The following is a 17,129-nucleotide window of genomic DNA, read 5'->3' as shown; positions in this document are numbered from 1 at the left end:
TATCATTCATTCATTCATTCAGTTTATTCTATGCCACAATTCTACAGGACTCTTGGTGGATTACAACCATTAAAAGATCTGCAGTTGAATAGTATCTAAAAACCTAAGACAAAACAAACCAGAAAACCCAAAAATCCAGAAAGAGCTTCTTAAGGAGGGAATACACCATTGCCTCTTTAAGACTCCCAGCAGCACCTAAGGAGGCATTGACAATCTTCCAGATCCAGGGAATAACACCTGCCCACATACCCTCAGTACACCTGTGTGACACCCATACTTCACAAGCTGTACTGGTTGCCAGTTTGTTTCCAGGTGCAATTCAAGGTGCTTGTTATGACCTATAGAGCCTTACATGGCATAGGCCTGGTTACTGGGGGGACTGTGGTATCGCCTGTGGTCTTGGCCCAGCTGGTTCAATCTGGCCAGCATTTCGGAATGAGGTTCCTCCTGAGATCCAGAGGGCTCCCACCCTGATGACATTCTGGCAGGCCTTAATGACTTGGCTCTTCTCCCAGGCTTTGGGCTAGGGTGGTTGGAGCCCCTTGTGTGTTGTTTACCAGATGTGCCATCTTGTTTATTGCTATGTCTTTTTGTATTATATATTTGTTGTGTTGTTTTATGCTTGAACAGCCCAGAATCAATTGGAGTTGGACAGCATCTACACTGACTAAAATAAAGAAATACCTGAAGCAACTGTGAGGGACAAGGTAACAGAGGGCATCCTAGAGGGCCCCTAAAGAATCTCAGTTAACCTGGCAAGACGTTCCAATCAAAACTCTAGACAATACCGAAGCAGAGCCAAGAGAATCTGAATAACTTTATGGCAAAGTGCTATGCTAACTGGTCACAACAGCTAGGAGGAACCTCTTGTAATTGGCTCCTTCCCCAAAGGGAATTAACCATCCCGAAAAGAGCTTCCGGATGACAGCCTGCCGATACAAAAAGAGAGGAAAAGTAGGAACACTTCTCTTATAACTATGATGCAGGCTCAAATCTGGGCACGTAGTTGTGCTCAGTTTCACTCCATCTACGCTCCAGGCGTTGCTGCCTCAGCTCCCAGCAGCACTCCAAAAACCGAGGGCCACTCAGGATAAGCCAACAGAAGCAATTTCACTGAGGGCTCAAGTTGCCTCATATTGTTAGCAGCGAACCAGGCACTCAGTAGACTCAAGCATCAGATCATTCCAGATCCAAACTATCCAGATCCAAAAGTGCTTGGGGTAAACCCTCTGAATGGGCAAGACCCCGTGGAGATCATGAGTAGCCATCAATTGAAGCTAGAACAGGAAATGATGTGACCATGACAAAGGGGTAATGGTAATATTCTCCATATCCAGATCTCAACCGGTCTGAAGCCAAAACTAGGTGCAGTATGTGACCCCCTATGCATATTAGTCCAGAATTACCTGGGGCAAACCCATGGTTACCATGAAATGGCCAGCCTGGTATCTGCTGCCATATCATCATTGGTCCAACACTGCCAGGATATAGCAACTACTCTCCTATTCCATACAGCTTGCTCACCTCATGTAAGAGCTGGTATTAACCTAATTCCCAAACTAAAACCTCCCAGAGTCCCTCTTTTGGGGGAGATGGGTGGTAATTAAATTTAATAAATAAATAAAAAACATCACCTGTCACCCAACCTAACCATGGAGTCAGCAACCTGGCAAATCACTTAGCCAAATCTCTAATCAACATTTTGCAGATTCATTTAACAATTCCTTTGTTTAATGACCGAGTACCTGGTCCCAGTTATGGTCATTAAACAAGGACTGTCTGTAATCTTCAACACATTCTAGTACACCTATATGCGGGGAGGTGAATATAATACACACAGACTTTCTCCCACGGTCCTGGGCACTACCAACTTACCTCTCTGACCCTTACCCTTACCAGGGGTCAGGATTTCTTCACGCCCCTTGGCTCACCGGAGGGACTACCCCATTCCAGTTACAGGAAAACAAATCACCCCCTAGGCAGCAGCAGGGTATCACCAGCAGGTACATCCAAACCACTGGCATCATAGGGTTCCCTGGGAAACTACACCCACCACCTTGGGGTTTGCAACACTGGACTACTAGTAGGTGTGGTCCCAAGGCTCCTTGCCAAACTCCCAACAGCCTGAATGCTCCACATTCTGCTCTCTGCCAACCAGCCACCCTTGGGCACCTCAATGGCTGATTTAGGCAGATGATAGAGACCTAAAATCCCAACCTTCCCACCTTCTGCCAGCCCACTGAGGCCCCTCAATCTGGCCACTATTGCCACCATAATGGAGGAGGGAATTCCTTCCTGGAAAGTCTCAAATCTAGACCTAAATCTTATCAAACACCACTCTCCCTCCTCAAGTCAAATGTACTGCCACTAATCAATTACTTTTTGAAATCAAAGACACTTTTTGTATGCTAGTCCAGTTCCACTGTCCTCCCTGTTGGAGGCCTGGGAGATAAAAAATAACATAGTAGTTCTGTTCCATTTTTGTCACTGTCAACATTGCCATATCTGGAATTTCCTAAGTCAATTTCAGTGCCAATTCCTAGTATCTGTTTTTAAAGTTTGTTTCCAAAATTACAGCGCCACTTTCTTATACCATAGGATGTGACTTGTCTTATATTTTTATTACGTATGCTGAGGCCCTATTAAGTTTATCTCTTACAACATACCAGCATTTGAACCACAAACAGTGATGACCCTATCCAAATCATTTGTTTTAAAATAAAAATAGATTTTCATGATACTGCCTTGTTTCCCAATCCCTCATGCATGGAAGATATCCAAAGTTTGTAATCCAATTTGTTCATCTCTCATTCTACTAAAAAAACAATTTCCCTTTATCTCAATTACACAGCTTTGTATATCAGACATCAAACAAACAAACAAATGCCTGTGTTTCAGACACTGCTTTGTCACCCAATTCTACAAATAGAACACATTTCTATCTTACACAGAATTCATTGTTTAACAATTTGATAGTGGCAGTTAGGATAAAAAGTAAGACCTCAACGAAACAACAGAAGTGGCAAACGTTCCTGTTCCTCTTGGTGGTTTTAGTCAGCCAATACCTTTTCCATTCAGGTATCTCCAAATCGTGTTTCTTATTTTCCTGATGCATTATTTTTAATGTTTCTGCAAACCTTTGGGTCTCCTGATCATTTCTTATCTGATGATAGTCCTACCTCTGAAGCATCCTATTTAAATTTGTATGTACAAGAAGGGGAGTGCATAGTTCAGAAACACTAAGTCTTTACAGAAAACAAGTATTTGTATTCAGGGTATTCCATTTATAAATACAGGTGTTTGGTGAGAGTGATGATAGAGGGCAGGATACTACCCCATGTTTTTGCATCTTCTCTCAGAATTATGCATGACTATATGTTTTTTCAAGTATTCGGGAAAGAGAAATCATTATCTTTGTGACTCTGATCATTTTTCAGGAATATTTATTCTCAGTTTGTCATGTATGTCACAGATAGGCATTTCCAGGCTCATCAATAAAATTCCATTATTTCAGAGTTGCCTGACTTGTGGCTAAGTAAATCATGGTACTGAATAAAAGGCATCAAGTCAAATGTACTGCTGCTAATCAATTACTTTTTGAAATCAAAGACACTTTTTGTATGCTATTTTAATAATTTATTCAACACACTGGCCTGACAGCATCGATCCAATAAAACAGTTCTTATATGATGCCAAACAACAATATTTATACTTGATTTAATTTACAGAGAGCCAACTGTCTTCAATCTTAAAGCCCAATATTTATTCATGAAAAAGTTATGGATGTCAGTAAAGCAGAAGTAAAACATTACCTCCCTACTTCACTGTCCAGATATAGTTGCTTCCTCCTCAATTAAATTATCACAATGAAATATATTGAACATGCAACATTCAGAAGCCCAAACTATGCTGGTACCAAAGAATATGCACATCCTAAGACTTACTGAATTATGCCTTTCTAGAAATAAGAAAGGTAACCAAAACCAAAAGTGTACAAAATATTGGGTTGGAAGGATACATTAGATTTTACTGACACCAGAAGGCAGAAATGGGGTCTTCTTTACCACTGGTTGTTTATTGTCTCAAGGATGTTATACTCTTTTTGTGCTCCCTGAGCTGACTATCAAGTCTGAAGTCCAAGTATATCAGTGTCAGGAGGTAGTGAAATCAAGGACATACAGTGCTGATGCCAGAGTCGCATAGAGATGGGTGGTGCTGAAACGTAGACAGTATACAGGACTGCTGATAGGTGATGACAAGGAGAAGCTCTGCAAAGCAATAAGAAATATACTTCTAGATAAGTTATTTTAAAATGTTAATAGGATCAGTGTCAAAATGGCAATCATATAGCATCTTCCAAAACAATTTTGTAAACTTGCACCTATTGCAGATTTGTGAATTTTTTTGTAAATTTACATCTACTGCAAAGAAATACTAGAACTGGGCTAAGGCAACAGACAGAAGGTATTACTAATCCATTTACTGAAAAAGATTAGCTCAAAGCAAGAGCAATCATAACTATAAAGGTAAATATCTCCACTAATATTTCTGGAGCTACACTGGATAATTAATACACTGTTTACAGGAGGTCATTGACTTACGACCATTTGTTCAGTGACTGTTTGAAGTTATGACAGCACTGAACGAATGATGGTTATGACCAGTCCTCAGAGTTCTGGCCGTCCCAGCACCCCTGCGGTCACATGACCATGATCTGGGCACTTCGCAACTGGCTGGCACTTACAACTGCTTGCAGCGCCCCGTGATCATGTGACTGCCATTTGCGACCTTCCCTGCCGGCTTCCCCAGAAAGTCAATGGGGAAGCTGTCAGGGAAGATTGCAAGTCGCTGGGGTAAGTCTCCCCCACCTGCATGCCCTCCCCCAGTCCTTCTGTGCTCACGTCGTGCACCCTCCCCAAGCCTCACTGCACCTCTCCTGCCACTTGTGCACCCCCGCACACCCTCCCTGAGCCTCACTGTGCCTCCCTCGCACACGCTCTCACACCCTTATGCACCCTCCCCGAGCCTCTCCCACCATTCATGCACCCCCATGCACTTTCCCTGAGCCTTGCTGTGCCTCCCCACCACTCGAGCACCCTCCCTGAGCCTCATTGCACCTCCTCGCACCTTTGCACACCCTCCCCGAGCCTTGCCACACCTCCCTCACACTCTCGTGCATCCTCCCCAAGCCTCACTGCACCTCCCCCACATTCCTCTGCATTCTCCCCAGGCCTCGCTGTGCGTCCCCACCACTCCTGCACCTCTATGCACCCTCCCTCAGCTTCACCGTGCCTCCCTCACACCCCCGCACCCCTCCCCGAGCCATGCCGCACCTCCCTCACCTTCTTGCATCCTCCCCAAGCCTCACACCTCCCCCACACTCTCCCCAAGCCTCAATGAGCCTCCCTGCAACTCGAGCACCCTCCCTGAGCCTCACCGTGCCTCCCTTGCACCCCTGCCCCTCCCTGAGCCATGCTGCACCTCCCTCACACCCCCATGCACCCTTCCTGAGCCTTGCCGTGCCTCCCTCACATCCTTGCACACTGTCCCAAAGCCTTGCCGTGCCTCCCCACCACTCGTGCACCATGTACACTCCCTGAGCCTTGCCGTGACTCCCTTGCACCCCCACGCACCCTCCCCAAGCCTCCCCACACCTCCCTCACACCCTTGTGCCCCCCCGTCACTCTCCCCACACAGCAGCAGCCACTTACTTGCCTGCCAGCCTGCTTGCAAGCTGCTTGGGACTTGGTTGACTTGGTTGTGGGAGGCCAGCAGGAAGTTGCCTCACCTAACAACTGTGGGATTCGGTTAACAACGGCAACTGGAACTGCAGGGATTGCCATCACTCAGCAATGTAGTCACACTTTACAACCGCATTGCTTAGCGATGGAAATTTCAGTCCCAATTGCCATCACAAGTCAAGGACTACCTGTATATTATTATCCCAATGCCACATACAAAGGTACATTATTCATGTTAGTGAATGCTTAAACTCACACCTTCTCTCTCGAAATCTATCATTCTATCCATTATGTTTATTTGAAAAGCATTAGGAATAACCAAAAGAACACACTTCCATACTTTATCTCTATAAGCAATTTAAGTATAGTTCTTTTTATAATCAACTTTTGGGAACATTGTTATGATGCCTCACCTGCAAGCATCTGGTTTGCCGTTTGTCCCAAAGACGTACCACTCCATAATAAGAAGAGCCACTTGCAATCATATGATTTCCATTGCTTCTAATGCAATATAGGGCACTGTCATGTGGTTCTTCCCATTTCTTCACACATTCCCTGGGGGATTGATGGTAAAAAAAATACCATGAGATAATGTGAGAATATTTTTCACTAAATACTGATTGACAGTTCTTGTGACAAGAGCCAGTCTGTAGTGGTGAATGCCCCAGGCTAGAAACAGGGAGACAGTGAATTCTAGTCACACCTTAGGCACAAAGCCAGCTGGATGACCTTGGGCCAGTCATTCCCTCTCAGCCCTAGGAAGGAGGCAATGGCAAACCACTTCTGAAAAACATTGCCAAGAAAACTGCAGAGACTAGCCCAGGCCAGGCCAGGAGTCAATATAGACTCAAAGGTACCAAAAAAAAAGGCTTCTTGTGACTAGTCTGGACTGTTAACAAGCCATCCTGACAGCTTTCAAATAAGTATTTCCAAAAATCTTTTTAAAAGAAGCAAGGTCCTAAACTAACTTTGTGCTTGTCCTTAAATCCCAGTATCGTATGTAGGTATCATATCCACAAGACAGCAAAGTTGAAGGTGTTTCATAGAAAACATCCAAGACTCCAGCTCCTCGGTGGAAGTCTGTTCCAAGACAGGTGATCAGTTGCCCACTGAGGAGAGAAACAAACAAGAAATTAAACCCCAGTGCTTACTAGCTATACATCACGTGTATTAAGCTAGGGTTTTATCTTCACAGATTTTCAGTGACAGTAAGTAAGTGGAATAAAATGCTAAAGGACTGAGTAAGTGCAGATTAGTTTGATCTCAGTAAAAAATATCAATCACTAGTTGTACAAAAGTATATCGGGATAAACAAGCATTAGCCACTTTCTGTTTAAAATTATAAAAGCCATTACTCAGTTCTGTTTCTAGCACTAGTCAGGCTTTATGTATCCTTGTGAAGAGCAAGTATAAGTGATATTTATATTAGCTAAGTTGATTTATTAAATTTAGAAGATACACCGTAGTAGATAGAGAATCAAGGGACAGTATTATTTATTGTGACTGATGTCCACAAATGAGAGAAATTCAGTTCGTTCTTTTGGGTATTTTTATTACGTTCCAAGTTCTCTGCTGCCACATCTATCCATGACAACGTGCTGCCTCTGTAGCAGGGAGGACAATTATCCAGTGAATAGCATGCCGTGCAGCTGTCAGAAATAATCTTTACCAAGGATAGTACAGTTTTCAACAAAGGCTCATTAAAAGAAAAATCTCCCTGGTAGATTGAAAGAATATTTACTTGCTATATGAAATATAACATATGCTGGAGACCTCTAGATTCTCCAAGACTTCTATTTTTGTCCCTGTGTTAATAGTCCTAAGAACAAGGTATAAATGCAAGCAACCATCCCCTTTTATCTATCAATACTAACACAACAAGGAGAAAACCCAATCACTATAATTCCATATTATGGCTGGAAGGCACTGATGAGCTGTAAATTAGGAGTTTAAAACTGAAAAGCAACTTTCTAATGATGTCCATGGGCTGCAGTGGCGGAATCCATCCTATAGCTCAACAGAATTGTTTAGCTCATTCCATTTTGCACCACACAGAGAAACAAGTTTACGTTATATAAACAAGTGTTTGAAAAGATGCATGTGTGAGGAAGCCACAATTAACTATGGTTCCCCTTAACATGCACATGGTGACAAAAAATGAGTTTGCTGTCAAATAACATGTAAAGTAATTCTTGGTTTCTTGTTCTCTCCTAGACTTAACAACTGATAAGACGATGCTTCTCCTTGGAAACATTTCTTAGATGCATTACAGTTTTAGAAAGCTTATCCTGTAATATCAAAAATCAACTTTAGAGAAGTGTACATTCTCCAAAATTTTCTCCTCCCCATGCACTTTTTTTTAATACATGCACTCTGCTCAAGAACAGATATACAGTATAGCCTCTTCACTCTAAATATGCTATATCCTCAGGAAATTCTTTTCTTCAGCCAACTTCTTACATGTAATATTGTCAACAGAAATGACAGTATTTGCTGCTTTTTTTTCTTCCAATACCATGAACTGAACTTTCCTAAGGAAACTATGCAGACCCTTACAGTAATCAAATTTTAAAGGATCTAACTAAGCAAGCTTCTCTTTCATATAATCCTGCAATGCAGCTAAAATTGGAAGGGAACAAAGACACAGACTGCATTAATTCCCTTTCATTTTATGTATATAATTGAAAAAGAACATGGGGCATTCCTAGTAATTCACTCAAAGGCTACTTACTACAAATAACCAATTTCACAACCACTGCTCAGATTGCAGAATTTTCTAGAGCTTCGTCCCACACAGTACAGGTACTCCTCAAGTTATGCTGACAGTTGGGACTGGAATTGCCATCACTAAGTGATGCAGTCATAAAGCACAATGTCACATGACCACATCACTTAGTGAGGGCAATCCAGGCAGTCCTGGTTGCTGTCGTAACCTCGAAGGCATGTGGATCGTTAAGCAGGAAGCAGTGGGAGTCCCAGGGAAGGAGGGCAGGGGTGCTGCAGGGGATTGGGGGAAGCCCTGGGAGGCCTGGCACAGGCTGCACGCAAGTTGGGGACAGGGGTGCTGCAGTGCGGCATGAGTGTAGGGAAGCCAGGGAAGGAGGCTGCAGGGTGTGTGTGAGTGTAGGAAGGCTCAGGGAGGGGGCGCGGGTTGCGTGCGAGCCCAGGGAAGGAGGGATAAGATGCATGCAAGCGTAGGGAGGCCAGGGAAGGAGGGAGCGGGGTGCATGTGAGTGTAGGGAGGCCCAGGGAAGGAGAGCGCTGGTAGATGCAAGCGCAGGGAGGCTCAGGGAAGGAGGGTGCTGATGGGTGCATGCATGCAAGCAAAGGAAGGAAGGACAGCGCAGCGCAGCGCATGCAAGCAAAGAAAGGCCAGAGGGGGAGAGACTTAGCCAAGTGACTTGTGTCCTTTCCTGCCAGCTTCCCTATTGACTTTGCTTGTGGGAAGCCAGCAGAGAAGGTTGCAAATGGTGATCATGTGACCAAGGGACACTGCAACCAGTTATAAGTGTGAGCTGGTTGCTAAACACCCAAATTTTGTTCATGTGACCAAGGGGTTACTCCAATGGCCAGAGCTTTGAGGACCAGTCGTAAGTCCCTTCGTTCAGCACCGTCGTAATTTTGAACAGTTGCTGAATGAATGGCCATAACTTGTATAATTAAGAGAAGCACAGTGTTAGTTGCAGAACCTGAAGTTTTATTTAAAATGTTTAATTTTATATTATTATTATTTATTATTATTATTATCTGAAAAGGCCATTAATAGGCTACATTTTAGGATTTACATGCCTGGGCAGAAATCAAGAATGCAACATTATAAAAAGATGGGGTAAACTAAAAGGGTACGCAAAACAAAAGAATTCAAGGAACAAGGGATTTTGAATAAAGACAGCTGAGTAGTCCCCTTAAAAGGTCTGTCTGGCACAGGGTTCTCTGATTAATTAATACGTGTTCCTAACTGAGAACCAACATGTCCTATCTGTCCCCCACCCCCGCCCCAATCTCCTTTACAAGAGAAAGCCAGGCTGCCACAATTCTCACTAACATTCAGACAACAGCATCCAATGAAGCTTATTCGGCCACTAAAGGCCCACATGTTCCCAGCCCTTCTCCTCCTCCCTAACAGTCTAATCAGAATTGGACACAAAGCCCTGAACGCCTGCTTTTCAGACTACTGCACTGGCTCTCGCTTCATGGGACAATACAGCCTCCACTCCCTAAAGCAACTACTCCCCCCACCACCAGTTATTTTGTTACTTTCTGCTCCTTGATCCCATATCAGTCTTTCTGGGGCACCCGAGCCAGAGGCCTAATTCCATCTGTAATCTGGGCTAAAGCTCCATGGGGGTGGGGGGGATAAAGACCACACAATAGGTGAAATAGAGTCCCAGGAGATGTTCAAACAAGTAAACACCATCGTGTCAGAGGAGCAAAACTGCTGAGAAAGCAGATTAGCACCAGCAGCAATGGTATCCCCCAGATCAGAAGGTGAGCCCTACCCGTTCACCAGAGCCAACACGCTTCTGTGATCACAGCACCGACAGCATGCTGGGACCAGTCCATCTCCCCCAGTCACTCTCCAAAGAGCAGATTACGGAGAATAACAATTTCTTTGTAGCTGTGTAATTCCCTCCGTGACCGTGACTGTGGGCCACTCCATTGGACCTCAATGCCAGGGCCTTAGCAACCATTTAGCAAGACCAGTCGGCCCTAGCAATGCTCCCCCCAAAGCAAACCTCTCGGACAAGCTTTAACATCAAGTATAAGAATTAATCCTCATCTCTCTCCCCCCACTCCCAAAACCTGAATCCAGGGGTGCTGTGTTATTACTTGTATTTCTCAAGGCAGGAATCACTGGACAAGCTCTCAAAATATTAACTCTTGGAGGGAAGAAGTATAGTCGGCTTGCTTTATAAACCTATGTCAGGAAGTAAAGACATCTATAGTTCAAAAAAGAAGTGAAGTAGAACTCCCCTCATCTCAGAAAAAAGAGGACTTGAAGAAGAAAGAAGTTTGCAAACAGGTTGGAAACTGCAAAACTGAGGCTTGAAAGGAACCATAGGCCTAGTAATGGTGGCCAAGTACACATACACACATGTTAGTGCAGCCTGGATTCCTTCCTCTGCCTAGTTCTAGAAATGCTGACCTTGGTTCCCTTTACTCCCTCAAAATGGGTACAATTGGTATGGGTGCTTCTTTATCTATTGGGCAAAAGCATCTTGATGCACTGAGGATACTTTTTGTCTGATTAAATTGACCCAAGTGGAATGATCAGATGGGAAATGTGGTAGTGAAAGAGTTATACATTCCCTGGATTCCAGCTGCAAAACCTGGGAAAATTTCAATTTGCTAAAAAAAAACACACACAAGCCAAACTGGCCAACATCAGAAGGCAAGACATAGAGGATTCATAATACTTCTAGATAAGTAACTACCCTTTCTCATTCACAGAATTTTAACAGAGTTTCAGACATTATCCTTCATTAATAACCTCCCATTTTTACTGTTTATTCTGTCTTTTTTCTTACAAAGAAAAGAAGGAAAGAAGAAGAGAAAAACAGAAAACAGCATCTTTAATAACCCCAGGACAGACAGTATTAGAAAGCCTCTCTCATCCTCAGACAACACAGATAGATGCTGAATGAGCTACATCTAACATGACAGAGGCCATGCCAATAAAACCTTCAGTGGGGGGTGGGGGGAGGCATTTCAACCTGGAAGCATTTATAACATTGGTAAGTTCTACATCTCCATTTATAAGATCACATTACTGTGAGGCCTATACTGTAACTGAGTCCACAGGAGCTTGCCACCATCACTTTATCCTGACATGAGATCTTTAGCACTTACAAGTGCTCATTTTCTCTTGTGTCCCAGGCTTGGCTCCTCCATCAGCACCTCACCTATGTTCCAGGCTGGAAAAGAATAAAATTGAAAGGTGCTGGCAGATGGAAACAGTTCAACTTTTTCTGCTAAGAGTTAACCCTGAGACCTCTCATTTATGTATAAAATTATTTCAGAAGAGGTAGCTATAATATCTGCAATAATAAATACAACAATCTCCCCAGTAACAGGATTATTGTATCATAAACGTTTAAAAGATGGGGCCCATTTCATCAAATACATGTAAAATGTACTAGGGCTATCCACAAATGGGTAGAAATAAAATAAGCAGAACAAAATCATCGTTATATAGCTATAGAAATATAGATACACAATATAGCTACAGAAAAAATAAAACAGATGTGCTGCAGATCTATGCAAAGCACTGATATGAGGTAGGATTCAGCCCCAGGAGATACTTTGCAAAATGAAGTCTGCAAGGAAGGGGGAATTAGGGAGCAACAGAACTGGAGAAGTCATTGCTGTGGATATTGTAGGATGGATGAAAGAGAAAAAGCAGTTTGCCATTTCATCTAATAACTCTTCTTCAAAGTCTTCTTTTTGGACACTTGCTCATTTGTCTTTTGAGCTATTAAGGCATTCTGTGGCAAAAGTAAGCCTTGGGAATAAGAGCCAGTTGATAAACTGATTTAACCACTCAAATAAGTGCCCATGTGGGTAGGCTATTCAGATGAAGTGTTATGATTACATCAATGCTGGCTACAGTAACTGTTACACTGGCTTAAGCACTGGCACAAACTATCACCCCTTCAGTTCCACAGATCACAGAGAGGTAAATCATAATCCCAATTCATCCTAAATTAGTTGAACATCATCTGACTAGTTTATGGAAGAGAAGGTTCTTAAACTATCTTAAATCCACACTTAAAGTAATTTTTTTTGTTCATAAATACTACAAAAATATCTGAATTCCTACCAACAATGTCTCTTTTCAGTTGATAAGAAACTCTTGTATCTATCACTACCACCCAAGTTCCTTTCAAGTGGCATAGTTATCTTCTTAACTAAGTCAAAAGTTGCCTGGTCAATAGCTGGAGTGCTGAATATGCAGTCATCTGGCGGAGGAATCAATTTATTCTACATGGCCACAATAGTATTCTTCTTGAAATGGTGTTTAGACAACAAATCTCACTAACTGAAAAAAATTAGATATATTAATAAGCCAGAACAGAATCAAATGAGCTGGTAAAGGCTTTGTTACTGGGTTTCTTATATTCTGTTGTTGAATTCATTTTGTAAAGGTGAGCTCTAGCCAGAGAATCATAGAGAGTCTTACAATATTTAACAATCATTCATATACACACATACACACACACATACGAATTTTCACAGGCAAGAATCTACTTTAGTATTCCATTATTTTTAAATTCTGCTAGTCTAGACAGCCCACAGTAGTTGGCTAAGTAGAATAGCAATGGGGTTATTTTTTTCCTATCATGTGATGTGTACACACCTTGTACAGTTTTTATTCATTTTTTAGGAGCAAGCAAGTATTACAATTTTGCAGACATGAGAGAATATCCTGTTCTCTCTTCCAAGCTTTTGGTAATAGCTTCTTTGCACAAATAAAAGTATTTTTTCTGTTCTTTATTCTCATTATCAGCATGTATTAATCAAATGATATGGGTTTGATTCAAATCCTCTATTAAGGTATAAATACCCAAGAATAGTAATTTTGATATAAACAAATCAGCATAATGAAATAATATCTCTCTTTTCCAAGATTTCAAAAATTAAAAGTAAGTTTTGAAACAAAAACCTCCTGTCTTATATGAATACTAGGACAGCATCAGTTTTCCTGCAATTATTTCTCATTCAAGTCTTCTAAAGGATAATGCACTACACTAAGAATTCCACTAAGCTGATTCTGGGTGGTCATACACAAAATCACATCTTAAATATCTTCATTCATGTAATCATATAGTTTGTTCACATGCACTAATTTAGAGAAAGAATGTACAGTAGGTATTTTTTAATACAGACTTAACTTTTGTAATTCTAATGGGACATTTATGTTTTACTAATGATTCCTGCTCTTTCACTGAAGGAAGAAAAATTGCAAGTATAGGTAAAGAGAGCAGAAACTATTTAGTTGAAGTACTTGAAATATAGCAAACATCTGTATTTTCATCATCAAATACAATAGTGAACAGGAACCAGGATCTATCATGTTCCAGGAGCAACTCAGAAGATTAGTATTCACTTCCCCTGATCCTTCCCGGAATACCCACAACCCCATTAAATATATAACGTTTTATATATGGCCATGCTGTACCATTCTTTAAAACTAACTCTCTTGTGGCACATGTCAACATTGGGAAAAAGACATTTTTTGTTTGCATTTGTTTGCAATGCATAGTTCTATTAAATCTTATGTTGCACAACACATTCATGAGAAACAATAAATCAGAAGGGAAAGTAATCTATTCCTTTGATGAACTCATAGCCAAGAGTTTATTAATAAATAATCAACAAGTATTCCAAGATTGTTTATAAAGGAGTAAGCATGAAAAGCACTCTGGGGCACAACAATAACTGGTTTTCTACAGCAGGCTCCCCTCTGAAAAAAGTTAACTCTAGACAGCACCTAATTTATAATGCTCCCTTTTGCCAGCTGGAGGCATACATGCCTTTAGTTTAGCTAGGATAGTAATGATAGCTGCACTGGTGGAGATGGAGAAAGCTTTTGCCCTCTTTTCTTCTGGTGACTCTGAATTAGCCCACACACACTTTAAAGGATCCAATAAAGAGATACAATTTCTTTACCTTTCCTGGCTCTGGGACCCTGGACGTTTTTGTTGTCCTGGTTGTCGTAAGGTTAAGTTCAGAGGATAAACTGACATGCTAGTGATGGGAAAAAGCTAGTTTCCTCAAATAAAGCCACCACGATGCAAAAGAGACCCCTCTGGGGCTTTTATTTGGGAAAACAAACAGAAATGGCACCAAGTCCTTCTGCTTTATGGGCCAATTTAACTATCAAACCAATTCTCTCCCTCCCAGAGGCAAAGAGGGGAGAGAGACACGGCAATATGACAATGGCAAGAAACATTCAAGAGAGAAAGGACAAAGCAAGCTGTCTGTCTCCTTGCCTTTCTTGCCCAGGGTCCTTTTTTTAAGCACACGTGTGTTCTTGTAAAAACGATTAGATTGCAATTTGTATAACATGGTGACCCCCAAATTCAGACGTTTAACCCCTTTTCTCTGCAAAGAATGTGAAGAATGTCTTGAAGGTGGGGGAAATTCTCACAAACAGGGAGAGTGTAGTATGGAGAACTGGTAGAGAGTTGGGTGAGAATCAGCCACTGTATAGCTTCTTTCTGAACAGACAGCGCTTTGGAGGTCTCCTTCAGCAGCAGAAAGAAAGAAAAAGAAAGAAAGAAAGAAAGAAAGAGAGAGAGAGAGAGAGAAAGAAAGAGAGAGAGAGAGAAAGAAAGAAAGAAAAAAGAAAGAAAGAAAAAAGAAAGAAAGAAAGTCCAAACAAAGCAATCTGTTTAAAGGATCCAGCTAAAACCAGGAGAAAGTACTATGTTCCCATACCGTATTTAGATGCTCTTATTCTTTATGGCTTCTGCTTATTCTCTTGCCATCTAGAGGAAAAGCAAAAATGCCTTATAAACATGAATCTGCTCAGAACCAAAGAACTTCCTCTCATATATGTTGGAAGATAATGTATTTAGGGTGTCACAGAGATGCCCCATAAGCAACTGAAAGGTAGCCAAAAAAGAGTGGAGAAGGTCAGAAGTCATTAATTCAAGGAAAACTCAAGGGCGTTCTAGTTCTTTATTTGTAGAAAAAGAATTCTCCATGCTACAAAGGGCAGCTAAGAAAAGGAAAGTTCAAGTCTACACAGGACACATTAAAGCTGTGGTGGTAATACATGTTTACTTGGAAACACGTTTCACTGAAATCAATGAAATTTCATATAAGGATGATTGGGACTGAGGTAAAAATGATCCTGATGAGAAAGGCAGCATGGATTGCATGAAGAGTACTATTGTGTACATATATCTATCTACATACAGTACACATTCTACAGTACTTTTGGAACAAAATTTGACCAAGAACTTCAACATGAATGGGGAAAAAATTTAAGATCAAGAATCAAAGAACAAAAGGCAACTTTAGGCACAGTTCTAGTTTTCAGGAGAAGGGCTCTGGCACCTTATACAATTCTAAATTCTCACTTCTGACTTTTCCTGTCACTCTTTCCCAGTTAATCCTTCTATTACTCTTACCCATTATTATTTATGTCCACAAATGTGGCTAAAAGTTTCTTAGAAAAGAGCTGAATTCTGCAAGTAAACAGAGAAACCTATGAAAATTGTATTTTATTTTATGATTAAAATGATCTGTCAATAAATGGGAGAAGTTGGCCCACAGTATCAACCAAATGATGTCTACCGCTATGTATGATATTCAGATGATCAGAGCCGGACTATTATTAAGGGAAAAAAATATTTGAAATATGTAAGACAAACCAGCTTCCAGATATATGAGGAGAAAACACTGAACGATTCCTCATTTGGATTTAGGAGCCTATCAAAATCTTGTCTAAATTCTATTCATGATTTCTTAACCAGTAATTTGAACATTGGTGTAAACCAGGGGTGTCCAACCCACAGCCCACGGGCCACATGAGGCCCTGAACAGCTAGTAATGCAGCCCCAAAACATTATCCCCTTGTTTTAATGTAAATGTCCATTTTGTCCCATTTTTTAAAAAAAACGCCTATCAGTGCGCACATTAGGCAGCCTATCGGCATGCGAGCATGGAGGGTCTAGTCTTGCTGTTGCTGGCTTGCTGCTGGTGCTTGCCTCACTGTCACCGCCATCTCTGAGTCTGCTGCTGGCTTGTATCCTGCTGTTGCTGCCTCTGAGACTGCTGCCATGTGGAGTTCCGCTTTGGAGCCCGGCTGTAATTCCGTGCCAGTCCTAGTGCCTGCCTCTTGCCCTGCTACGTCAGGGAAACTCCGCCACTGTGAAGTATCAGCCTTCCAGATCAGCCTTGCTCTGCCTTGCCTTGCTGCTGTGAGATCCCAGCCTGACTGCCCCTCGCACTGGGAAACAATGCCACAGGGACTGATATGGAATATTACGTAAGTTTAACCCCATCATGTTTTTACATCCCAATGTCCTGTTTTTGTCTCAAGGAAATATGGCCTACCTAATTTAGGGCCGATCCCTTTTGGCTAGAAAGGGATCATCCCTCCTTTCCTCCTTTCCAGGGCTGCCTGCACTGCAGCCGTCTGGGCAAGTGAGGCCAGGAAGGGGTCCCGACGTGGGGAGGCCAGGGCAGGGGGCTGCCTGCAAAGCCCTCTCCTCCCAAAGGAAGGGTTTGGGAGATGCGGCGCTGGAGGTCCCCTTTGGGGAGAAAGTGTGAAAGTTTGCATATCAAAAGTAGAAAAATGGGGAACTAAGCCACATTGCACTTGACAAATTTAGCTCCTCTACGTCCCTGACATCTTGTTTGGTGCTAGAAAACAGC

The 17,129-nt window shown here is 42.1% G+C and overlaps 1 protein-coding gene across 1 annotated transcript in view; it reads right to left on the bottom strand.

The window, feature by feature from the left end:
• Window positions 1-3,428: 3,428 nt before the first annotated feature.
• Window positions 3,429-17,129, bottom strand: part of FBXW4 (F-box and WD repeat domain containing 4) — a 108,315-nt gene continuing 94,614 nt past the window's right edge. Inside the window, exons 7-9 of the mRNA XM_063307067.1 lie at window positions 6,710-6,850; window positions 6,155-6,296; window positions 3,429-4,268 (exon numbers count right to left, since the gene is read on the bottom strand). Coding sequence (XP_063163137.1) covers window positions 4,152-4,268; window positions 6,155-6,296; window positions 6,710-6,850 — 400 coding nt within the window. The 3' untranslated portion in view covers window positions 3,429-4,151. The remainder of the gene's footprint in view (window positions 4,269-6,154; window positions 6,297-6,709; window positions 6,851-17,129) is intronic.

This window comes from Candoia aspera, chromosome 6 (genome assembly GCF_035149785.1).
Source record: "Candoia aspera isolate rCanAsp1 chromosome 6, rCanAsp1.hap2, whole genome shotgun sequence".
Classification (NCBI taxonomy): domain Eukaryota; kingdom Metazoa; phylum Chordata; class Lepidosauria; order Squamata; family Boidae; genus Candoia; species Candoia aspera.
Note: the sequence above shows the minus strand (reverse complement) of the source record. Positions and strands in the feature narration are given on the sequence as shown.